The sequence below is a fragment of the Megalops cyprinoides genome, chromosome 11 (assembly GCF_013368585.1).
Source record: "Megalops cyprinoides isolate fMegCyp1 chromosome 11, fMegCyp1.pri, whole genome shotgun sequence".
Classification (NCBI taxonomy): domain Eukaryota; kingdom Metazoa; phylum Chordata; class Actinopteri; order Elopiformes; family Megalopidae; genus Megalops; species Megalops cyprinoides.
The window spans coordinates 17,061,614-17,087,832 of record NC_050593.1 but is presented as its reverse complement, the minus strand read 5'-3'; the positions used below and the strand labels follow the sequence as shown (position 1 = coordinate 17,087,832).

The following is a 26,219-nucleotide window of genomic DNA, read 5'->3' as shown; positions in this document are numbered from 1 at the left end:
CAAGCACAGCATGCATTCAGGTGTTACTGTATGAATGCCAAGAAGAACAGCTGTTGGTAAGAACTTTCCGAAGCACACTGCAAGACTCTGAAGAGTCGGATGATGTGGGGTTAGAAAATAACAGAACAGGGTATGGAGGGGGAAGGCGTGTGTGGATTACAGCAGCACTAGTCTAATAATGTTGTCACATCATGATCAAACAAGGAAGTGAGCGTCTTTCTCTTTCTCTTTCACTGCTCAGGCGGGGACCTGTGTGTGTGTGTGTGTGTGTGTGTGTGTGTGTCTGCTTTTCTTGATGATCAGGCTCAAGCAAACATACATGTGCATACACACACATGTGCACTCACGCACACGTACACACTCTTAAGTAAGGTTCATAGAGACAGTTTCAGTCAGTAGCTTAGAATTACTCTTATACTGATGTCTGAGCTATCAAGACTTGAAATTGGAGGCAAGGAAATACTGTATTTAGCCCAGTGGACACGAACACAAACTCAGTGGAGCATCCAGTATTCTTGGAGATTTGCACCTCATGTCTTTTCTTATGATTCAAAAATGATTGAATTTCTCTCTGAACTAAGTCATCACAGTCTCTCTCTAGTAATTACTACTAAACCCCTGAAACAATTCCCTGTTCACCTCACCTGCTCTCCTCTTCTATTGCACTCTTTTTCTTTAAATTCATCTGGCAAGTACTGCTTTCTACACTAGTTTTTCAAAGTACCGGTCACACAATACATATAAGTAAATGCTGTAAAGGATTTATCTGCATATTAAGAAATTTATGGCATCAGGTTGGATGTCAAAAACTAGATTACATCTCATTAGACCTAATTATTATGTCTTAAAACAAATCTTCAATTATATGTTTGTTTACTAAATGAATTTTATAACACAATGCATTTTTTTTAAAAATGAGACTGAATCCTGAATAGAGCTTACTTCTGTCCTTCTTAATTGATTTGTGATACATTTGGGACACCGCTGTAAAGGTTCAGAGCCAATGACTTACACCAGTGTTTCTCAGTCCTACTCCTGGAGATCCCCTGTCCTGCATATCTTCTATCTATCCTTGCTGCTTGATTAAATCAGGTGTGCTCAGCTAATCAAAAGTGCCACTGATGAGTTCAGTCAGGTAGGTAGAGCAGGGAACGATGTAAAACGTGCAGAGCAGGGGGGCCCCAGGAGCAGGATTGAGAATCAGTGACTTACACTAAAGAAGAGACAGAAAAAAATGAAACAAACCAAAAGACAGAGAGATCACATCCATTTATTGGACAGACACAAAGAGAGACTCTGAGCTCACATCCACTATATCCACAAAACACACACAAACACGCAGCCAATAACTGAAACCGCAGGGGTGGAAATATCTTGTTGTCATCAACATCTTACTCCTCTCGTAACCTCTTTTTCCCCATGTGCTTGGCCTCCATTTTGCTGCACTTGATCCTGATTGACTTTGGCTTCATCACATTATATCTCCTTTTGTGTTGCTTCAGCTAGTCTCTCAAGCAACACCTCCTTTGAAGGAGTCATTAACAATGAATGAGATCATTATCCTCCAATCGTGACTGTAGCTCTGCAGTGCCATAGAATGTTTACCTGATTGCCACAGCAACCGCAGCTCAACATGAGCCATAGATGGTAAGGGAACAGGATCAGTGTTACAGAGTTATTGCCTCTCCAGCAGAGCAAAGAGCAGGGAGGGACTTTGTACTGTTTTACCACTCGCTCATTTACTGACTGTGCATGTTGATTTGAACACCTTTCATTTTTGCACCTCAAACATTCTGTACCTAATTTAAACAGCTGGGGGCGGGGGGGGGGGGGGGGGGGGTTAGTTTATCACTCAGTTCTCTGTCAGGTGGGGTCTGGTGTGTTGGCCGAAGGGACCCTCTCTTCTCCCCACCCTCTTTCACCAGAAGGAATTGACTATGCATGTCTACCTGTGTGACTGCCTGTGTGTATTCAATTGCAATTCACTCCAGCTAACATCTGCTGCTATGAACAGAGGAAGAGAAAGAGAAGACATGCTCAGATGGATGCTGGGACTAACTGTTGTTCTGTTCAGTCCTCTCTCCACTATTCACTGCTTACTCTTAACTTTTTATCTCTCTAACAAGCAGCTGGGACTGATCCAGGATCCAGGATCCAGGATCTCTGTATTATTAACTGAGCTGCTGCATACAGTGATCCCAGTTAAGAAGCACAAGCACACTCCTGTATTGTTCTCACACTCACACACTCCTGTATCACAGTTTCACAGACTCCTACCTTACACACACAGACACACACAGACACACACACACTGCTGGACTGGACAGTACAGAGGGTGGGGGTTCAGATTCCTGAGAGTGGCCTGCAGTGATGCAGACCCTGCCAGAAGTGCCCCCTTTTCCGCTGTTTAAAATGCCTTCAGAGAAAGTGGGAGGAGGTCAAGCTGTTTCCTGCTCCACTGAGCAGACCTGCAAAGCAGTGTGACTGATGTGCGCGCACACACACACACACACACACACACACACACACACACACACACACACACACACACACAAACACACACATTCACACACACATGCTCACACACTCATGCTTATATATGCACAGACATACACACACACACACACAAATATTACAGAGGGTGGGAAAAAAGAGAACAAACTTAACTCCTTATTCTTGTTGTTCTCGTGTACTCATCTACAACTGACAGGTTTTCACTTTAAACCAAATTTGTGACAGCAGAACTTTAGGCTGACTTGCAGTAAAGTGGTTAAGGTTGGAACATGTACTGTGAGTCCTGAAAATAACAAGCAAGTGTATGACAAGTGAATCTGACATGTTAAAAGGAGCTACTGCAGAACTCAGGGAGTCGGGGCCATATGAGTTTTGAACAGTGAGTTTGCATCTCATAGAGAGATGTACTGCAGCTACCCCCACCATGGAAGAACACATAGACCTCTAATTAATACAGGTGCACTGAGACTGAGAGTGCAACACCCCCCCCCCCCCCCTCCTAACCCCAACCCCACCTCCTCCTCCTGCTCCAATACAATGCAGCCATTTTACAGCCAATACAGGTGTACTACTCAACCCGCTTTGGAACACAGGTGTATTACAGACATACTTGCACCCCCCTTCAAAACCCACCTGCTAATGAGACTACAACCACACAGCCTCACTCTACAAACCTCTCTCAAGAGTGATTATTTAAAAAAGAAGAAAAAAAGACTGAACTCCACAGTACAATTGTAAAGTGACACAACGACGTGATGTGTTAATGCAGTTCAAACAAATATCAAACGAGACCCAAACAATTCCATTAAAGACAGATGCGGCTGCCAGTGCTTCCTTTGTCTTGTCCGCTCGAGCGAATCCCTTTCTCCCGGCCTGGCGCGTGCGACTCGCACAGCTGCGCAGCATATTGTTGAGTGTGCTGTAATTGTAGTGTCAATGCGCTTCCTTCCGACCTCCCCTCGCCGCACTGACTGAAATAACAATAAATTCCTCGCTGTTCAAGGATGGAAGCGCCACTAAAGTAAAAGTTAACCTGAACTGCTGTCTTAATTTTCTATCTTGGTATATTTTCTCAAGTCATTACTTCACAAACAGCGCAAACGCCTATAACATATGCTCAGTTATTGAAGAGTGGAAAAACAAAATCTCACTAAAATGAAATGCAATCTGCATGAGCTGTTTCAATGAAATCGCTAAATAAACGCAAGTATGCAGGGCGATTTAGACTTATTTTACAATATTATACATTTTACAGGAGAGACATACAACGGCAGTGCCGCACCTGGGAAACAAATTTGAACCCTTCAGTTACAAGCCCATGTCCCAGGTTATTTCGCTACAGTGCCCTCCAATTCGTGAAACTGTACACAAAAGAATGAAAAATAATAGCATGTAGCATGTGCGACATATGCTATGTTCAGTGTATCTTCTTTTGTTATTCGTATATGAAACGGAAAATTAACCGAACGCTGTTCTGGGAAATTGAAGGGAATTTCGAGGACATCCTGTTGACACTACACAAATAGCCTAGCCCTAGTAAATGTATTTCGAATTTCAGAGTGGACGGCGCTCTGTCCACTCTAATGAAAATAAGCCAAACCTGCGTGGAATTTGCGATTGAGTATTATGTTCGTGCCCCACATTTTCCTGCCTACGCAGAAACCTAAACATCTGGCCAAAAGCTGACTTTCTACCAAACGTGAGAGGCAAGTTCAGCCGTGCACGCTCCAGCGCAGTAGTACCCTGCAATCCATTCACTGTCCCCGTAACATGCACAAAATGTAGCTTTTAGTATTTATCACTAACAGGCCAAAATATTTCAAATACCGCAGCAATTTTTAGACAAGACCAGAAAAAAATTCAAACACAACGCAGTTTTCAACACTCATTCAGTAGGCTAAATGGGCGAGGAGTGAGAAAACAGGTAATTACTCTCTAATCAATCCTTACCTGCTTCCACCGTATCCGTCAAATCATGGGTCAAGGCTGTCCTTGGAAATTCCTTTAATTTTCTGGCGCTGAGGTTCAAAAACCCGGAGTTCGCCGCTTCTTCCAATGCCCGTTCAAGACCCCTATTTAGAGGCATGTTATTGTGGGAGCCCAAACTGCTGGCGTTACTTTGAACAGATCCAGAATGGAGCTGGGGATGGGGACGGGTGTCCAGTCCCAGCGTCGCCATTCTCGCCCTGCTTTAAGGTAAATCAGTTGCGATGCGATTTTGTATATACTGAGAACTACCAGGGAGACTTCTACAGTGCGTGAATTTCTTCTCTTCCAGTGCCTTGCCGACCACTGCGGCTGCGCTATTACTGTACAACATTGAAACCCGGCCAACGCGACAAGGCGGTACAACTTTGAGCATTTTGCGACGCCCGCTGGTCATGGTCGGAACTATGCACAGCATTCTTGAGACTTTGATTAACATGTAGTACTAGGGCACATCAAGCAATGCAACAATTTTTCGGCATGCTGTATTCAAAACAACAAAAGAGCAGCCACAAAGTACTGGGTCTGATTTTTCAAATGCTTGTAGGATACCTATGGATTCTCAGTACGATCCATGAAATAATTAGTGGTTATTTTTAATTTTGCTCTCCAACTTTGTTATTTGGGCAATGTAATCCTGCTGTAAGGATATGACAGGAGGCTCTACTGGGGATACAAAGCCACTATTCTCAGCAGTAGTAGTAGCAGTATTCTCAAAACATGCCTCAAAATTCATACGGTGAAGTACTTTGACATAAAATTACAGCACACCCTTGGTGATGATGCATATCCATGGTAGAGCCACTAGCCAAAATCTGTCTTGGCATTACTAAGTGTTGAGAAACGAATTAATTTTTTAATTAAGCAGAGGACTTCACCAACTGCCTGCCAGACTAACACTATCCAGCTGGCCATCAATAGGTTTATTTTGCATTTAGTCTTTTGGTAGATGCTCTTACCCAAATCATCTTACAAAGAAAGAGTACAAGAGAAATGACTATAGAATTCCTGTTATACAACACTGTGTACCTTGTAAGAGATTGAGAGGTTTGTCTGTGGAAGGGGGTGGTCTTTCTCAAATCAAAATTCTTGACTCAGCAGCTTGCATAACCAGCAAAAATCTGGAGGTATGCTTAGCATCTTTAAAGTATAAAGCTCCTCAGCAAAATCTCCCTAAAATATTCTGCTAAAGTATTCTGTTAAATCTTCTAATGGCATTAAACACTTGAAGTATCATCCTCTAATGGTGTGAAACTGTCAAAATAAAGTAAGATAAGTTTCACAGGTCACATCCACAAGCCATCTTTCTGTAGCCACTGCTTTTTTTCAGTAGTATGCAATTAATATCACAATGACCCAAAACAATGAGTGACAAAACAGAAAAGGAACATTCATTTCAAGACAGACAACAGTTAACAGATGTGGGGTTACAAAGCTCTAATAATTCCATGGATCAAATGTGAGATATGGGTACTAATGTTATCAATGTTGAGGGAATAATGGTGGGCTACAAAGGAGACTAGAGGAATATTCAGAAGAAAAAAACATAAATGTAAAGTTTGACAAAACATGAGATACTAATGTTTGAAACACCTGCTCCAGATCTGTAAACATCAAAATCCCTGCATCATGTAACAGGCTAGCTGATTGGTCTGGAGTCAGAATAAAATCTAAAAACCATCATCCCAGTAGACAGAGTACAATAAAATCATTAGAAAGCTGAATGTGCACTGAAGCTGAAGGCAAGAAAAAAAGAAATATTAAACAATCTGCACATGTACTTACAGCTCTGTACCAAATTTATTAGGTTGACAAGGTGACAACAGACTTCAACCAAGGATACCAAAACAATGGAGTTACATGGCTACTATATAGGTCAATATCTGACCACAGACTGACAGTCACATTAGTGACCAAACTTTAGTTGTGCAATACACTTTTATACAGACATACTGCAAATCGATTGAATGTGCATACTAAACACCAAGCATATATTTAATCCAACTATCACACCAACTCAGTTAAGTACCTATCACTTTCTTCTGCCTGCAGACTGAATACTAAAGTGTCTGAGCCTAACAAGCTCCACCATTAATACCTCTGCTCAGCCTGAACTCTTAGAATTAATATAAGCAGACACATTTCCATGCTAATTGCACATGATAATGGATATCCTCCATCATGTGAATATCTAGATAGATGCCTAAATAATATTCAAGCACTGATCTGAAATTCCAGCACACCAGTGAAGTGAAGCTTTGATTATTTCTGTATATCAGTGTATATTTCTTCAAGGGACCAAAATCTGACAGATGTGGGGTATGTGGGATATTTCACAGACCACATCAATCCATATAATCAAACCTGTCACACATAGTGACCACATTTCTGAGTGTGTCTTCTTTGTCTCATCTGCAGGCACCATGTGTTTGGTGTATATCAGTTAGTCCTTTGAGTGCCTCTGTCCTTCAGCCTAGCATGGTTGCAACCGTCCAGTACTCTCTCACCTGCGGAGGTCCAGATGAGCTCAAGAGCTCCAGCCTGCTGAACTCTGCTCCAAGTTAATTACTTGGAGTGACACCAACTTTTAAACTCAATTATAGCAACCTGTAAGGAGATCTGGGAACAATAAACACTGCGTTCCTGATTTTTTACTTAGCTTGGAGTTTTGGAGGTTTTTCCCACATGAGCGGGGAAAAGGAATGCACTTTGGCAGCTAACTTTTAGTCATGCGATTTATACAACACATCTGCATTGGATTGGAGTGATAAATACACCATATTCATAAACCGATCTCAACTCCACCGCTGATGCATAAAAAACAGTACTCAATGAATACTATTGTATTTGCATATCTGCTCTGAACAAGTTTTCAGGAGGATTATTGGCCCCATAGTCCTTGTCTAGGGTGTTCACACTCATCCTTAACACATGCTGGGATCTATTTCTGTCCCTGTCCCTTAACACAGAACATCAAGGATCAGGGTAAATGATAAGGCTGGGGTGTGGGGGGTTGGGCACACACTTCTCTGTTACTTCTCTAAGCAACAATTGAATAGCCTGTGACACTGGCTCCTTTTCAACCTGACCTGCTTCAACAAGACCATATCTGAGAGCTGGCATGGGTGAATATTGCAAAGTCCCTACAGCCTCGCAGCATCATTGCAACTTTGTCAGGATGTTGCATGAATGCGATACACTGTGCTGCAAGGACATCATAATGCTATTAGGAATGGTCAATTTTTACTCCATAGAACAGTAATGAGGTTGAAGTGGGTGTCTCAGAAGTAGAATATTATCCAAATTTTTTGTGGTCTGAAGCATGGGCTTATGGTGCTGATGTAGCTGCCTTGATCATTGGTGCTGTGAGTATCACGGTCCTTTGAGTATGTGCCCATTTGGCCCATATTGTCTTTAAACCCTGTTGAAGAATTTTTAGCCTTTTAGTTATTATCATTTTGCTTACCTGCTGGTTGTAAAGACACATTCAGATTGGAAGCCATTGTCAGCACTGTGGGTTTCCTTGATCTTGATCTGATTACCTGTGTCTTTGAGAGATCTGGCAATGCCTTTCTTAGCCATAAACTGAGTTAGCAAATGGAAGATCTGAGGTTTCACACACACACACACACACACACACACACACACACACACACACACACACACACACACACGGGTTGCATTTCGTCCTCTTTTCCCCCTGCTGGGAGTTCCAGCAGCAACTGTTAGCTATTAAGAAGCTGCACTGCTGACAGTATGCATATCAGGTGATGACTTCACAAGCTCTCTCAAAGCACAGTCTCTCTGTCATCCCTCATTTGACTCTATGCCATAGTTAACACTGCTTCAGCCATGTGGTTCCTATCATTTCAGGCTCAGGATATTGCAATCAAAAGAGAACAAAAATGATGTTACAGTACATTTAATCACTTTGCAGTTGCAGAATATGATTGCTTAGGACAGTACAATATATAGCAATCCATTCACAGACCAGAGAGCTTAAGGTTTCTATGACACTTAACAAAATCCAGCGTCACACCTCCTGAAAAGAAGTGAAGTTTATTAAATGTCTGTTAGTCTGATTATTATTGATTGGTTGCTTTATCAACCACTGATGCTGTCTAAATGAATATAACAGATAAACATACAGATTAATATTATTGTACAGAAGAACAGTTTGGGAGACATGTTCACTGCTTGTATTTTCCATCAGATGTAAACACTACAACTTTGTCTGTGCTTTCTCTAAGAGGAGGAATATTTTGCATCCCTTCCACAGGGAGATGTGCAGATGTGAGACTTTATCATGCATTCAGCTCCTTTTTCAGGAATTATTACCCATGACTGAGTATGCCACAGTAAGTGGTACTCTTGTACTTCTGCTCATGCTGTACTTCAGGGTTTATTTTCAACTTCCCAGTAAAAAAATACAAGTGGTAAGTGAGTCATCTAATCAGACTCCATGATTGACTCCAAAATTGACCTAGATTAACCTTAATGACACCTTTCAACTTCCCCCAAACTCTCTTCAGCAGTGCTGATTTTTTTTTTTTTTCAGAGCATTACCTGTTTTTTTTTTCCTTCTAACTACAAAATGACCACATTTATAATGGGCTCAGCTGAAAAACATTCTTGTTTGAAGAATTAGAAAACAAGTTACCGACTGAGGTTCAGTGGTAGTCATCTTTTATAGTACTGCTATGAAAGCAACCAGAAAAAGAATCACAAACAGCACTTTACCATTGTGGTGAGAGCAAGAAAGCTCATCCATTTTAAGGGCTTGGTTGGTCTGGTCAATACATTCCAGGTATTTTTGGTCTCAGGAAAAATAGGCTGAGCCATCTCTCCCATCACGTGCTTTTGAAAGGAAATACAGCCCCATCTATTGGACAAAGTAGGAAACAACTTTAACACAAGTTTGTTGGAGGTATTACCCATGAAAACCACACAGCCTGCATTTGACAGGCAGACAGGAAGGCAGGTAGATAGATGTACTAAAAGAGCTCACTGGAAGAACAGTAAAGCCCCATTTGCAGCTGAAAAGACAGAAGTGCCTACAGGTCCAATCATTTAGCGAGATGCCTCTTTCTGAGCCCACAAGGAGACAGCACCCCTGAGTAAGATTCATAAACCAGATATACAGCTCTGTATTACATGAATCTTGTTATTATCAAAGTCTCAAGGAGATTAACTGCAACTGCTGTGAGAAGAGGTATAGGCAATAAGTGGAAAACACAAGAGACTGAACACAAGACAGGAAATCTGATGCAATAATAGACTTTTAATGGAGGCAAAACTATTATATAGTATAACACAATTGTACTGTGTTGCATTATATATATATATATATATATATATATATACATAAAGCATAAATCCCTGTTCTACTTTCAAGGGAGAAATGCATGACGCGATTTTCATGATGGTTTCTCTTGAATAGCACTTGACCAATAAACAACATATACTCTAAAAGTCGTGTCAGAAGTGGGATTCGAACCCACGCCTCCATTCGGAGACCAGAACACCCATTACAACGGAAGGTATTAAACCTTGAGTCTGGCGCCTTAGACCGCTCGGCCATCCTGACTACACAGGCACATGCAGCCAATATCTTTACGAATGACATAATGACATAATATTTCAAAGACCTGATGTATTCTATGAATTAATTACGAAACAATGCAATTTGCTGGCTGCCGCAATTTGTAGGATAACTTTGTTGCAGTGATTGGGGGCATAATAAATTTAGTGGAAATATGGATATCATAACAAGGCATAGCAACTTCTACAATTACCTAGCAATCACAAATTGACTTCCAATGTTACATACAATCAACGTTACATTTAATCAACGTATTAACTCCCTATCTGTGCAGAGGAATGCTTGTTTACATCCACTACACTGACGTTAGCGCAAAAGAGCTATAGCGCCTCCGCCTGGCAGCTGATTCATTTCAGATGCAATTGTAGTCCTTTTTACTATTATTTTCTGCAAGAAAAACTTAACGAAATGATTAGCTGTGGTCTTTATCGCACAAAGTCGTAATCAATACAGTAAAACTTTATACCGATAGCATAGCTAGTAAGTTAGCCAGCTAACTTAAAGCATGTCGTTTTAGCCGAGTGCGCTAGTTCAAACGCCTTGTTGCGAGTTTAACTTTATTTGTAGTGTTGATTACGTGCAAATGTTTCCTTGCATTCATGAAATGTGAATATAAGCAAATGTATTTTGAAACAAAATGTCTTGTCAGAAGTGGGATTCGAACCCACGCCTCCATTCGGAGACCAGAATACTCCTTTGTGAGGAAGGTTGTAAACCTTGAGTCTGGCGCCTTAGACCACTCGGCCATCCTGACAACTGACAACTTGTCGTACTCGTGTAGCTACCTATACATTATGTATGACTATACTATGAAAATGATATTGAGTTAGTTATCTAATTACAAGTCTGTCAGTCCCCGAAAATGCACTTCAGGATACATTTGTGCTTGTGATGTTTTTCGTATATAACGAAGTGAACGCTCAACTCGCTCGCATGTCGTCCTCCTCAGCTAACTCCCTACATGAACATTAAAAATTCAACAGCAAACAAGCTATCTAAATGATACAAAATCGGCGAATGCCTTTACTTGCCCGTCATTTTTCGTGTTATGCGTGCATATCGCACTACAGAGCAACTGTTTTTAACGATGTATTATAACAGAATTCTACATAAAACAATATAGAAAGTTGTATAAAACTGTACGAGAGCCTACTTAACGACGAGGAAGTTTTAAATATCATTTAAAGCCACCGCGCTGAAGACAATAAACCACCAGACGCGTGCCATCGTGACATAATTGCGTTTGAATTTTGTCAACGTCAGATGTCAGGGGCTTCTATCGTAACTGCCCCCTCGGACCTCCACCACACTGCACGGCTACAACAGCGAGCTCAACCACACAGCCGGCTGGATTAGCTAGCTCTTTGCTGACTTCAAAATACATTAGACACCTACTTTCCCTTAAACTTCATGATGACAAGATGGCCACACTGCTTGAGGCAGTACCCGACGTGATTGCTTAGCTGTGTAGCTAAACAGGACCCAGTCAAGCTATTTCACATTACATGCATTTAGCTACAAGCTAACTATCTGAATTGCAAAAAAATATTTGGAGTGCAAGGAGTCATGAACATAATGTGATGACGCGTCGTAAGATGATCAATATTGTAATCAAACCGCCTGGCGTTAGACAGATCATGGCGTAATTTAATGTCAGAGCTGAACGTTAAGTATTTAATTAGGGCTCTATCTAACTAACTGGATACGTTAAGATGTTTCAGTTGGGGTTCTATTTGATAGTGTTAGCTAGCTAGCTAACGGTTCGCGGACACAAGGAAGAGAGCAAAAACTAACGCTCACTTTGACTGACACCTGTTAAACCTCTTAAACTCTTGATTTGACCGTCTTTGTATTTTAAAAGTCATTTTGACTGCTGTTATCTTCTCTCTTTGTCGTAAATTTTGCATTATTTAAAACACGTGTTTAATATTAGCGTGCCTGTTCACCATAACCTTCTTCTTACTTTGAACGCCTGACGGAACCTGATGAAACTTATTTTTCTCTGCAGACGATCTCAACAATGGCAGAAATTAGAGCTCCCAGCATTTTACCTGTAACTTCATTGATCCCGACTTGTGTAGAGGGCCATCAAAGATGATTTGGCATTCTCGCCTGTGCTGATATCAATTGTCAGGATGGCCGAGTGGTCTAAGGCGCCAGACTCAAGGTTTACAACCTTCCTTACAAAGGAGCGTTCTGGTCTCCGAATGGAGGCGTGGGTTCAAATCCCACTTCTGACAAGACTTTTTGTTATATTGTGCTGAAAGTTGCTCTGGATAAGAGTGCCTGCTAAATCCATGTGATGTAATGTAATGCCTCATCTGCTTGGCCTGTCTGAGGTGGTGGTACCGTGGATGTGATCACTGGCCATAATGTGTGACTGCGAGGAGAAGAGTGGAATGTCAGCATCCAGCAGATTCTTAACTGTGGTGGTGAGCGTGTTGCCCAATGTCTCAGTATGATGCTGGGAAAGACGGGCTCCAGGGAAACATTGAAGAAGAGGTCTGACCGGTGGCATCACTGCATTAGTGACCACAAGAGGAACCTGTATAAACATATGGATCTCCCAGAACTAGTCCTGGATGTCCTGGAAAGGGAGTCCATCAAGAGAAGCCACAGGGGGAGGCTTTTTCACAAGTTAATCATGGGCATCTTCACCATCCCTATTCATCCATCTCTGTGACTCCCTGTGATATAGAGATCCTACTAATCTGATCTACAAATACCCCACCACACAGTACTAAAGTGGTCAAAATCTGAGCAATAGTTAAAGTGGTATATGACAAGACCCAAAGATCCTGATGGTCACTGAAAACCAATTTCAGAGAAAGTCCTTTTCATTGATTATTGGTTTTCAATGACCATGACACTTGATTGTGTGCAGAAAAAGAACAAAAGCAAAACAAGCTACTTGGGAAACATTTTATTCACCTCCTTTTCCAGAATATTACTGGTTTTGCCAATGGTAAGAAATTACATCTGATGATATGCAGTCTGTACCCAAAATTTGTGAACAACAGCATCACTACTACCTCTGTTCCTGAGCATGTAAGCCTACTCATGAGCTCCACCTGATAGCAGTGTGGTCAACAGCATTCAACTACTGTATGACACCAAGGGAAGCCCCCCCCCCCCCCAAAAAAAAAAACGTATCCATGGGAACCTGCTTAAAAAAATCAAAAAATCAAAATCACACACATAAAATGGCAGCAAGAAAGTAGAAAATAGAAAATAAAAGCAATTTTATTGCAATTCTTCAATATGTTCAAAATGGAATGTATTTAACTGCATTCTCACACATTCCAGCGTGAGAAGACTGAGGAATACACAATAATCCAGCCAAGACTGCTGGAGACTGCATACTGTACCTCATCATGAGGGATTGAGGCAACTCTTTCACCACCACCAGATAAATGTGTGTGGGGAAAAATCCATTCATGCTAAGCTGTGCAAACTGGCCCCTATAGAGATATTCAATAAATATTAATATTATAATTATAATTGGCTGTTACATAATTAATAAATGCATGTTTTTCCCTTTCTCCTACTTCTAATACACACTGTCCAAAAAAAACACTGTCTAATGATGGTGGCCATATTATGGCTATAGTAACTGTAAAAATTATCTGTCATTACATTTATATTTTTGACAAATAAAGTTCAAGAAATCAGTTTTCAAATGCCATTCTGAGCTCACGTGAATTTAACTAACCGTATGCAAATAAAAACAAGGAAAAATGTAAGAATGCTAGACTGTGTTCTGTCATCAGTAATATATACTTAGTAGCACGTGAAGTGCAAGGCTGAGTACAGAATAGATTATATATAAGGTTTACCCTCACTAAGACCTGATTAATTGAGGTGCAAACGGGCAAATGACATAGTCATTATCACAGCAGTGGCACTTCAACTTACTGCAGAATTTCCACAAGAACCGAAAGGCTTTTGGGTTAGTCAAAGGCCACAAGTTTATGATCCCTGCCTCTCATTAGAAAGGCTGATCAGTTCACTTTAGCCCCTTTTCCACAGGTCTTTAGAGGTGGTGGTCTTGGTGGCTAGTGACTTGATTTGGGATGGATTTTATTGAATAAAATTATTAACATTGAAGAATGTTTCCCTGTATCATTGAGGCTTTTTCCTTCTGTTTTGTGGGACTGTGCTATATAAGAGAGAAAAGCTCATTTCAAATGAACATCTTTGCCTTTCGATAAACAAAGACAGTGCTTTTTGAAAAGTTTCCAAAATAGTATGACTCTACAGATACTATTTAATGATGCAGTGACATTTGTTTTGGACATTAAGAGTTGATTTTGGATTTGGGAGACTTGTACTTTTCAAGAACAATGAAGAAAATGAGCTGTCCCTCTGGGTGTAGCTTAAGGAAAGTCTATGACTGTAACTCTAGGGACAACATGGGAGAAGGGTGGCAAAATTAGTTACTTCATCTGTGTGCAGGTTGCCAACCAAAAATCCTTGTCATTGGCCTAAATGTGTCCTCTGTAAAAAGCTACTGTCTGACTATTCCTTTTGCTACGGGAGGGAGCAGTGTCTCAGAGACGCTATGTCAGGAGATGGGAGAGTGGGACCAGGTGGCACTCAGCTGAGTAAAGCTGTTCTGATGTTGGTTAGACCTGACTGGGATGTTGCTCTGACAGTGGTTGGATGTGACTTGGTTGTTGCTCTTGCAGCTGTGTCTTCTTCCTCTCAGGATGATGGTACACAATGTGACCTCTTCTCGACAGACGTGGCTCAATGTTGCCCCTGGCAACAGGGACCCTCAGGATACCACTGGAGTCATGTCCCACAACTGTGGAGACAGAGTGTAACCCACACAATGGGGAATTTCTGTAATATCACGGCTTTGTAAAACTTTATTAAACAATCCTACAATACTATTTATTACCTGTTCAGTTCTGTCCACCATAAGTGGTCTATAATGGAGTGAAAACTCAATCTCAATGTGACTAACACACATGACAAAGTAATACAAAAGAGTACAGGTAGTGCTTTTACTCAGGACTCCCTCAGACATTATCCCAGTGCATCACACAAGCAGCCATTCTCACTGACAGTGTGTGGGTCTCACCTTAAGGACCCTGTCAGTCCCCGAGGTCAGCAGCCAGCCTCTGGTGGGCTCATAGTGCATGTGAACAATGCTGTGCTTGCTGTCATGGAATGTTGCAGTGGGAGCCCGGCTGAAGCACAGAACACAGAAAGGTCAATATAAATGCTGCCATGACAACTAAAAGACTGCAAAGGCAAGAACATGGTGATGCATGTGAAATATGTTTACACTGAATCCGGAAGAGTCTGGGCTGTTCATCATGAGTTTGGGTATCTCAAGCAGTTAACTAACGAGGAATAAGCATGATATTACTCCAGGTAATAAGAGTTTAACACTGAGAATGTGAAAGAGAGTCAAACACAGCAGACTCTGAACAGACTTGCCAAGTCTAGGGGGGAGGGGGATGCCACTCATTTTCTTATCCATTACATCAGCACATCCCCACAGCCAAAGACTGGGTCACATACTCAGAGCTGCACAATCAGGGATGAACTGGCACTGTGTTTAAAGAAATCAACCCCTCAAATGTAAAATCCTAATGTGTCTACGTTTAAAGTGGTGTGGTATCATGTGACCGGCTGAGGCCAAACGGAGGGGGGTTTACTCACTCCTCATCAGTGCTGGACTCGTGGCAGCTGTCACACACCCGCACTTCAAACTCGAAGCCCATGAGCGGTATGGTGGAGCGCTTGGAGGAGCACTTCCCACACACGGCTTGACCACACTTCCTGCAGTGGTGCTGGGGGGAGTAGAGCACAGGTGACACACTGAGACAGCCACCTACTTAACAGAGCTGAACCATCGACAACCAGCTGTGATACAGTTGGTGTTGGGTCTCTGGGGACATTCAAAGTACCGTGAATGCATAAGGAAGACGAAAGTCTGGATTTGCAGCCCACTCAGGCTTGAATATGATGTCAGTGTACAGAACTTTTTCTGCCCCCCTGTGGACACTGAAATATGCCTAGGCTTTAAATTCCACTTTAGTGTAAAACCTGACGCTGCCTTCAAGTAGCAATTTACCTGTATGTCCACAAACAGATCAAAATCCATCTCATATTTCTATGTTCATGCTTTGTTGACTAATACATTTTGTTCATACTTTGTCAGATCATCTAGTTTGCGAATACATTTTTAGTTTACATTTTTGCTGCAGGCATACTTGAGCGCAAGGAGGAATCATTCACATCAAGCCAACCAAAAACAAAACCCAAAAAGGAGGGAAATGAGCACTAAAGAATGTGCAGGGAGCATGCAAATGTCTGGACCTGTGCCACTTGGAACATACTGCAGATGCTGAAAACAACAGTAAATAAAGACTGGAGAGGAATGAACAAATTGCCATGTGTAAGCAGGTGTACTTGAGCCTTTTCACTATTGATTTGCTTAGCAGAAGCAATTACCGAGACTGACTTATAATGCTGTTCAGAGGCTGTAACCCTTTCATTCAGCCTAATTTTAACCACGGCATTTGAAGTAAGAATACCCTTACTCAATAACCCAAAATAAGTGCTCCACTCAGGTTCTATCCATAAGCCTCAGCTCCAGACTCCTGGTCCCTAACCTCTACACTCCAGTGTTGCTTTTGTGACATCTGTAATGAATAGCCATGGGACCCCTTGAAGGACAAGGGCGAAAGTAACAAGCTGCGCCAACTTGGTGTGTAAATACAAGCCCAGACAGAAATGTATCCAAGAATGTACACAACCAAGCTGACTCACAGCCCTGTCAGGCTGCTGTGATGTTGCTCCAGTGTTACGTGTGTGTTTAGGGCAGCAGCAGACTTTCAGTGTGCTGGGATCTGCTGCTTACTTGCCGCAGGCCGATCTTCTTGCTGTCCCACATCTGCTTGAAGTTCCAGAAGAAGGGCTGCTCGCACCTCTGACAGGAGTCACTGTCCAGCCACTCAGGGGTCTGCGGGGAGGGGCACATACAGGACCTGAACACCTGTCCATGTAGCTGCACAAAGCCAAACCACAAGCAATCAAACCCAATAAACCATCTCACAGGATGATCTCCTCCACAGCACAGTCTCCCAGGGTTTGCCAGGGACCATATGTTTATGATAATGAAAACATGTTTCTACCCACAGAGCCATTCAGCCCACATGACTCTAGGGTGGGTAGATGGGTTGCCCTGCAAGAACACTGATGCATTCCTTCCCAGTAGAGAAGAAATCACCAAACCACAGGAAAAAAATCCCAATGAAGAGCAAATGCACACCATAGAAAAAGTTGCATGGTGACAGCGTGAGTGGTGCGGAGGACACCATAGAGTATTATTTAATGTAGTGTTTTAACCCAGTGAAAACTGCCAGTTGGTGAGGAAAGCCTGTTCGGCAGAGACATATACGACTGAGACTGCCATGCTGGCTGCTCATCTTGCCCTGTGTGAGGGCACAAAGCTTAAGAGTGATTTGAGCCCAACTTAAAACAACAATGCAGTGTAACCTGCTCCTGTGTCACAAACAACAACTATGTGATGTTAATCAGTGTGTGATTTCAACACGCTTACAATATTCCCTAATGGCGCTGCCATTTAAAATGTTATAAAGGTGATATTTAATGGAGTTCATCTGTGATTAGCTACCAGGCATGCCCTTGGAGAAAGCCAGCAAGGGTAGCGTCTAAAAGGAGTGCTGACTACTGTATGTATCCAAGTGGCCTTTTTCCTCACTGCAGTGGTCTCATTTCAATGGCCAAACCTTCACTGTCTTTGTGGCCTCTGGCCAACTCAAGCCCTGAACTCCAGATAATGCCCTGCAGCAATTAGGTCATCCAGTTTCATTCTCTGCTGAGTCTGGTCTCTCCCTTTCTCTCTCTCTCTCACTCACTCTCCCACTCTAGTACATTCCCTCCCTCCCTCTCTATTTTCTCCAGCAGCCTCTCTCTTTCCATTTTCTCTAATGCTTACTCTTCTACTCACCCTTCCCTTGCTGTAACCTCTAGTTCCTCCTGTAAAAGGTCAGGCTGGGATGCTGAGCTGTGCACGTTTTTGGTGTGTGTTTGTGTGTGTGTGTGTGTGTGTGTGTGTGTGTGTGTGTGTGTGTGTGTGTGTGTGGAGCATGTGACCTCCTGGTAAGGCCTATGGACCTGTCCCTCTCTCACCTCTTGCCGTGTAACGTCCATGTTCCAGATGACGATACCCCCGTCTGAGCTGCAGGAGATCAGCTGGCGGGTGTGTGGCGCATAGCACAGCCCCTGGACCTTCTCACTGAGCGGGGACGCACACATACACACTGAGTGGCACACATACAATTACAGCTTGCGCTCGTCATACTGTTCTATTCATAGTAGCTGTCCAGCACTGCACACAATCATCACACACACTTCCCCCCTCTTCTCTATCAGCATGACCAAGATTCTCTGCTGACTTCTTTAACAAGAGTTAGCTTTGGCAAATGAACGCTAAGAGCTGGGCCTTCTATCGTTTCTGCTTCACTAAGTTCAATCCTCCTCATTCTGCCATCACCATCCCCCCGTACAGCAGTGTGCCAGTCCCTCCCCACACTGCAAGCCCTCCCACCCTCCCCTCTGTTTCCATACTTGTGCCCCTGCAGCTCGATGGCCATGCCCTTCCGGCCGCCGATGTCCCACATAATGATGGAATGGTCGGAACTCCCGGAAAAGAGGACACGTTGGACCGGGTCCCAGCAGAGGGCTGTGACACTGCCTTCAGATGAGAAACAACACAGAAGGTCAGAGGCTTAATCTGGCAAAATTTACGTCAGGCGATGCAGACTGTTCTATGACAGTCGGGGCCACAAAAGGGAATTTTTCCTCAGTGCCTTTCCTGGATCTTGCCAGGCTTGCCTTTGACTGGGTTTACCTGTGTGCCCTTTAAAGGTGGTGACTAAGCTGCAGTTGTCCTGCTCCACTTTCAGGATGGTCACCTGACCAGAGTGGTCACCCACAAAGGCATGCCTCGTCTCCACGTCAAATCTGTGAGAGTATAGTTAAGAATTCTCTCTGCTCTATCACTAACGATGATCCCATACCATGCACTCAGGCTGTAAGCACAGAGATGCCATGCCATGTACAGAGACTTTACAAACATGTTTCTACTAGAATCACAATGCCCTGCCAGACAGGAAATATTTGATATGTGGCAGTTCCTGGTGAGTGGGAGGATAACCACATGCAAGAAAAGCGCAGCACAGAAACTAGGACTGTCAAATTTAGAATAGCTAAAAACATTCATTTAGTGTAATATAGAGAAATGCAGGTTGTTAGTGTGCATATCTTTCACAAAAATCCATGTATCCAGTAAAGACTGGAAATCAAAATTCTATCAAGGGCCTCTCCAGGGTGGAAATTAGCAGTTTCTTCACTCTGGCTGACAGGGCTAGTAGATTAGGTGCATTTCTACAAGCCCAAATCAGAATCCTTTTGCCATGGCAAACAAAACATTTTCAAAAAATATCTAATTGAAAAGGTCAATGATTTATGCCAGATTTCATAACAAGTATTGGCTTGTGATGGTCTGTTAATTATCTGAAGCCCACTAAAGTATACAATTTGGAAAATGAAGAGGAAAAAAATAACTCACCCACTGAAAATGACTATCACTTCTGTCTCTTTCTTTCTGGTCCTGCATCTGTGTATATCTCTTTATCTCTCCCTACTTCTGTGGCCTTCTGTTGCCTTGCAGTTTATGTCAGGTCTGACTATGCAAAGACACAAATCTGGCAGACCAAATTTCTTGCAACCAGATCCACAGATTGCTTTGTCCAATAACCAGTTCAATCTATTTACTTGCATCTTATTGCACAAAGCAGATATCAATCTTGCTCTATGCAAATATTCTGTGTGCAGATAGCCAACGTGTTAGGTAATTCACTCCTGTTAAAGAAATAATTGAGCAGCCAGCTGCTCAAACCCTGCTATTTTTCTTGCATTGTGAGGTATAAAGAACCTACAACATTCAATGCACACTTTATTCAGCCTTCAACATTAATGGAACCAGATAATGTACAAATATAGCTGTCTGTAGTTTAGACTCAATATTATTGGATTTGTAACATGTAACAAGTTCACACATAATGAAATGACACTGTTACTGGATATTGGTTCAATTCTGTGTGAATTCAATACCATTTGAATTGCTTATAAATCACATTGTGTAACATTAAAATTGCATGTAATTACAACACAAACATTCTATTTTTATTGCACGTAAATTTAACATAGAACGACTTAGATAAGTAATAACAGCATCATGGCACAAACAGCTCATCTACACCTGCCTGAATTTAAACCCTTGAGACACAGCGTCACAGCAACACAGCACAGCTAATGATGTGCTGTGCTGTGCTGTGTTGTGAAGTGCCATCGGCATTCTTAACAGGACACCTCAGTGAATAACAAGCCTGTAAAGGCAATGTCTTGACTTCTGGTGCATGAAGCACATTTACATAAAGCACAATTCCGTGCTCTGGACTGTCTGCTTATCTGCCAGCCCATTGAGGCCTGGGTCTTTTAGATTTGTCACCTGTCAGGGTAAGAAATGCATTGGAAGGATACTGAAGTCCAGAGACCCATGCAGTAGTCCGGTAACCGCCCAGTCGCTGGCCGCTCTCTGAACAGTGCCAGGTGAAATTTTTGTCTTGGCCAGTGCTGAGGACCCATTCCATCTCCAGGACAAACAGGACCACTGTTACTCTGCCCTGATGAGCTTGACATACATTGCACACACACACAGATAAACTGCATTTCAAAAGCTTCCTCATTCCAGCATAGCTCAACTGGGAATTAAAGGCCTCACAGACCCCTGACCCTCTGATCTGCAGACCAGTGGCCTAACCACTACTATACCCTGCTGCCCTGACTGCAAGTGTGTAACACATAATTGATGTGTCATGGAAAACCTTTCAAGCTATGTAAGCTCTGCTGATGAACACCCAAGATGGAGGAACAAGGCTTTAAAACACAGTGTAGTGGAATGCAAAGGGCAATATCTTGGAGCAACACATGTAAACCTCAGCTATGATCCAACTTTAAAACCAACATCATAACTTCCCAATGTGGAAAAACAATCTAGCTGCTACCATCAAGAAAGCATTTTCTGATTTCAACTTATCCCTCCAGACAAACTCTCATACTAGATCAGACAAAGACTTCCCAGTTTGAGTCCTGCTACGCTTCAGCAGTTAACAAAAAGACCCTGTCTTACCCTGGTAACTCTTTGTTGGGGTCATCTTGTTGTAGTCTTCGGACACAATGAATTCCTGAGCCAGATGGGGAAAACGTCAGACTGGCTAAACACATGTTTACATAGCGATGTTCAAACCATAGCAATGTAAAAAACCAAACCCACAAAATACATTTGAAGAGGCACAACAAAAAAGTACTTGAATAAACCCTTACATGAATCCATTTTTAACCATTTTTCATTTTTCTTTGCGACCTGCTCTGGGAGACTGCTGCCAGGGACTTGACTGAGGGGTTTCACAACTAATGTGAGAACACGGTCAAGATCACAGAAATAGAATAATTAGAATGATTCTACTCATCATAAACAAAAGCCAAAGGTCAGCCAGTCTTATTGGAAGACACTGAAACCGAGTCATGGTTCAAATTCATTTGGAATTCTCTATGTGTTGCTGTGATTCTAAAACCATTGTTAGCTTTTCTGTACAAGTGCGTCCATTCAGGAAGCAATTTGTTGGGACTGTTAAACCCCATTCAGATCTAGTGATTCCAGGTCTACTATCAACTTGCTCATGCAGAATAAAAGACTGTATTTTGTCAGTCAATTCAGTGTAACATTGAAATCGGGATTTAAAAGGAGAATTGCCATCAATTCAGAAAAACCCAGATGATGCACAGACACAAGCTCAGTACCCATGTCCACACAAAAATGTCAGCCTGCATCAGTCATCTGTAATGAAAGCCTGGGCCACTGACAGTCACTTACTGACACTGTTCCACTCTCCATACCCACTGAAAGCCTCCTGGTCTCCGGGTTAAAGGACATGCAGGAGCAGGGAGCTGTAACGAGAAAGAATGGGTGAAATCCTGCTTATGCCAAACAGACTTCAAAACCTCCTCTCTATCAGTGTTGCATTGCCTTTTAATGAAGCCGCAGCCCACTGTGCAATGGGGGAGGAAACCCAGTGAAGTAGTGCAATCTTTCAACAGTTCATCATCCTTTATTAAGAAATGCTGGCAGCCTGAATATTGCATAATAAACGTTAAGTACTGCAGGAAGCGTGGTTGTGATCCAGATTTGGAAATGAAACTGAGAGCAGGGTTTAACTTTCTGAATGAATGAAACACCAGGTTGGTCTGGGAATGTGCTGAGGCTCTTCTTTGAGTTATCGCAGTGACTCATGTTCCTGTGCCAAACAACCTTGCTGCAGGCTTTTAAGATCTTTCACATCTGAGTTTACATTCAAACTTACGACAGTGCCCAGTCTGGACCTGCATGGAGGATACAGAAGACCAATTGTAGATAACATGGCCATTTCCTGACAGAGGTGTCTTGACACGTCATCAGTGGGGCAAGCCAAACGTACCTGGCATAGATTGGTAGACACTCGGCCAGTACTGACCACTGTCTCTCTTCATCCATATCCGGACTGTCCTGAAGACAAGAGCGAGTAAAGTCATTCATGAATGAATGAAGTACACTATGGCCCTTTCTGCCAAAATCAGTTGCACCTGACCCACCTCTTCAGACTGCATCTTGGTTCCATCTCAGTCCCCACCCCTAACACCTGCTACTTCTAGTACTTGCTGTTTATTTTACATGTAGTATTGAGATGTGTTTTGTATTCTGTGATCTAGTGACCAATGTATGGTAGTATACTTGGCTTCCCTTTTCTAGTCAGGTTGCACAAGTTAATCTGGAGTAGGGCTTGAATAGGGTTATGCTCACACTCACTGGTTTGGGAGTGTTGTTAGCCTGGTCTGACACTGTTGCTCATTCAACTTGAATGGACACACTTATGTTTTATAGTGCTGGAAGTTGCTCTGGATAAGCACATAATGTAATGTAATGCAATCCCCTATTTTTGCTTGTCCTAGAGGGAAGAAATCCTGTACACAGTGTATCTGAAACCACCTGTGCATGCAGCCACACGGAAAAGCCGTTTCACCACGAGAGATCCATAACCCAGATAAGCCATCCTGTTAGCTACACAGCTGTATTTCAAATGCCACATCTTAGGTTGGCTAGCTCAGCTATACCTGAGGCAAGGCAGCAACATTTCAGCTGAGCCAGGTGAGTCAAGCAGGAGTAAGCAAGGTTATTCTGTGTATAATACTACAGACACAAGTGTCTTTACAGTTTTTCCTCCATGCTAAGTACCACAGTCTTGTTCAGAATAAAAATTAAACATCTTTAGCTTGATTTTTAATTTTTGTGTCTTCTCCAAAACAAGGATAGTAAAAGCACAAAAAGGGCACCTTCCTCCATCATGAGGTCCCATAGCCATCTTGCTACTTTATTTATAAACTAGTGTGATACTTGTGGGTGTAGACAGTAGCTTCCTGAAAATTTCAACTACTGCTATATTTAAACACAAGAGCAGTAGATGGAATTTACATTTAGTCATTTAGCAAACACTGTTATCTAGTGTGACGTAGTGTATATAGTATGGAAGAATAATAGCAGTACAACAAACCTTCTAATAGCAGTACAACAACCCTTCATAACACAACTGAACACAACTGTGTCATTGTATAACAGTGCTGTAATCAGCATATTTTATGTACAAGTGATATCGTGAAGGGCACATACAGTGAGCAAAACATAAGAATGCTTTCACAGCAATACAAAAGCACAGTAATCAAGAATCTGTGATTTTAAGAATGTTATGGCCAGGAGAATATGGAATCAAGATGCAGTCTGAAAAGGTGTGATTTCACTCAGAATATCACCAGTAACACTTGCTGTTCTGACTGATACAGGTAGATTGTTTCACCACTGAGGGGCCAGAGTAGCAGTGAATAGTGTTCCCCCCTGCAGGGGTGTGAACAATTAGGCAGTCAAAGGCTATGGAGCAGAGAGATCTGTGAGGGGTTGAGGTTTGATGATAGCCTGTATGTGGGAGCTGTCCCTTTTGCTGACCTGTTGAGTTTTGCATTTAATTCAAGCCATAACCAAGAGCCAGTAGAAGGAGATAAGCACTGATGGGACACAATGGTATTTTGGTAAGTTATAGAAAAGTCAGCATTCTGTAGCTGGAGAGGCCTGGAGGCACACAGAAAGACCAGTAGAGTATCAACAGCCTGGAGTAAGAGCAGGGTTGAGCTGTAGATGAGAAATTGGATTTTAAGAGTTGTGTAGAAGAATCTACAACTGCAGGTCATTATACTCTGTTCTGAAAGACACCTATCCAGTGTCATACCAGGTTTCTGACTACCAGGACCGAGATGCTGATCCATATATATAATCAAGAGACTGGGTTGGTGAGAGTTTGCTAAGGAAGTACTTTCAGTTATCTGTACAGTATCTTAAAAATACTAGATGGATAGGCATTTCCACTGTGTGCCCATCTGCACCTCATAGATGTATACTCAAGAAAATCTTGCACAATTGGTGTCAATTCAGCGTTGAAACACGAATAGCTCTTGGCGCTGAGAGGGGAAATTGACCTATGATATATTTCCAGTCACCTGACTTTGACGGTGCACTATTCCACTGATTTGCACAGCATTTCTGAACTTGTCGTCTTGTTACTGACACGAACTATCTGACGTTATCGAGCAAACAACCATCAAACTACAGGTCAACTTTTGCTGGCTAACTGTAGCTAGCTACGCCTGTCGATTTAACTACTAACTCAGACAAGTTAGCAAAGAGCAGTATGCTTTTCAATTATCTTTCTACCTAGCCGGTTAGTTGTCCACGAATGCTTGACCGATTGACCGATGTCGATTAAGCTATACAGCTAGCTAGATAAATGCAGTACATATACAAATAAGCTAGCAAATGAGCTGCAAAATGTAATATGACCGAATGGATGTAAGTTACTCGGTGACTAGCCGAGCAGCGTGCACATGTTAACAGATAGCAAGCCAGCTAGCTAGCTAGATCGTATGTCAGTGTACGCAACTTCCTTGACACATACTACATAGCCAGCAAACTAAGTAAAAGAGCTGGAGAACTGTTGCAATTCAATGTAATAAACTGATGTATCTGTAACTTACTGATATCTTGCTTACTTACCTGTCTTCAGACACGCTGATAACCCCGTCTTCTTTCGGAATTATGACTGCCGTGTTCACCACATCTTGAGAAGCCTCGATTTTGGAGAGAAGGACAGGTTTCCGTGCCTGTGGTTTGGGATGTATTTCTGCCGCCATGAAGATGTAGTGGCTCCTCGCCAAATTTTTGTCTCGGCAGCATAACACCAAACTCGATCTGTTTATACCTGCAGTACAAACACTTTCTACGCTGCAGTGGACTGCATGAGCGTTGGTCAGGGTGATGCTGGGTGAGAATCAGCTGACATGGTATTTACACAGCACATCTTTGCAGAGTAGACTGCGCAGGCGCAGTAAAAGGTCATTTCACAGACATCAGATGAAAGATCACTGTTGACCCCACCACTGATCTCTAGCTGTTTCTTATATTTAGAAACCCAAATTCCGAATATGCCCTCCCTATCACACGTGGAAGCAACAAGAAATATGCTTAGTAATTTAAAAAAAAATGAAAACGTAGCAAACAAATTGTTGACATTCTTGTGGGAGCAAATGACTTTAAATCAAATCAGATATATGTGACAACTGTCACAAGGTGGTTTGGACAGCACTTCAAGGAGATTTAACTAGGCAGAATTAAACATTTTTAACCCAAAGGCACCATATGTGTATGCAGCAACATACAGTATGTGTGAGAAATCAAATAATATTGCTTGGAAAGAGCACATGTAAATGTAAATGTTCACATTTACATTTACATTCATTCATTTGGCAGATGCTTTTATCCAAGGCTACTCTCAAGTGAGGTAGAGTACAACAAAGCAAAAAACCATAAGGAGTCAACAATAGCAGAAGCACTGCATGACCAGGTTTCAATGGTTGGCCAGACAAGGTACAAGCT

The 26,219-nt window shown here is 42.3% G+C and overlaps 2 protein-coding genes and 3 non-coding genes across 6 annotated transcripts in view; 1 reads left to right on the top strand and 4 right to left on the bottom strand.

The window, feature by feature from the left end:
* Positions 1-4,793, bottom strand: part of LOC118785654 (leucine-rich repeat and calponin homology domain-containing protein 1-like) — a 56,678-nt gene extending 51,885 nt beyond the window's left edge. For both annotated transcript variants that reach the window (XM_036540476.1, XM_036540477.1), the window contains exon 1: positions 4,465-4,793. In XM_036540476.1, coding sequence (XP_036396369.1) covers positions 4,465-4,693 — 229 coding nt within the window. In that variant the 5' untranslated portion in view covers positions 4,694-4,793. The remainder of the gene's footprint in view (positions 1-4,464) is intronic.
* A 5,183-nt stretch (positions 4,794-9,976) lies between these two features.
* On the bottom strand, positions 9,977-10,087 carry trnal-caa. The gene is made up of 2 exons: positions 10,050-10,087; positions 9,977-10,022 (listed from the first exon to the last, which is right to left on the bottom strand). It is a non-coding gene; the product is annotated as a tRNA-Leu (tRNA).
* A 658-nt stretch (positions 10,088-10,745) lies between these two features.
* On the bottom strand, positions 10,746-10,856 carry trnal-caa. Its single transcript has 2 exons — positions 10,819-10,856; positions 10,746-10,791 (listed from the first exon to the last, which is right to left on the bottom strand). It is a non-coding gene; the product is annotated as a tRNA-Leu (tRNA).
* A 1,375-nt stretch (positions 10,857-12,231) lies between these two features.
* On the top strand, positions 12,232-12,342 carry trnal-caa. The gene is made up of 2 exons: positions 12,232-12,269; positions 12,297-12,342. It is a non-coding gene; the product is annotated as a tRNA-Leu (tRNA).
* Positions 12,343-13,315: 973 nt separating this feature from the next.
* Positions 13,316-25,636, bottom strand: wdfy2 (WD repeat and FYVE domain containing 2). Its single transcript, XM_036540578.1, has 12 exons — positions 25,341-25,636; positions 22,684-22,751; positions 22,083-22,156; positions 21,339-21,393; positions 20,690-20,840; positions 18,996-19,108; positions 18,713-18,839; positions 18,275-18,380; positions 16,980-17,081; positions 15,776-15,906; positions 15,189-15,297; positions 13,316-14,909 (listed from the first exon to the last, which is right to left on the bottom strand). Exons 1-12 carry the CDS (start codon positions 25,475-25,477, stop codon positions 14,880-14,882), a joined length of 1,203 nt encoding a protein of 400 aa, XP_036396471.1. The 5' UTR covers positions 25,478-25,636; the 3' UTR covers positions 13,316-14,879.
* Positions 25,637-26,219: the final 583 nt, after the last annotated feature.

What these genes read in the sequence shown, in the direction of transcription:
- wdfy2 (XM_036540578.1), bottom strand. Translation starts at nt 25,477, where the DNA reads ATGGCGGCAGAAATACATCCCAAACCACAGGCACGGAAACCTGTCCTT. An exon ending in GAGTCCAGCACTGATGAGGA is followed by an intron (nt 15,298 to 15,775) that starts GTGAGTAAACCC and finishes TCTGTGCTTCAG; the next exon opens with CCGGGCTCCCACTGCAACAT. An exon ending in GGACTGACAGGGTCCTTAAG is followed by an intron (nt 14,910 to 15,188) that starts GTGAGACCCACA and finishes CTGTCTCCACAG; the next exon opens with TTGTGGGACATGACTCCAGT.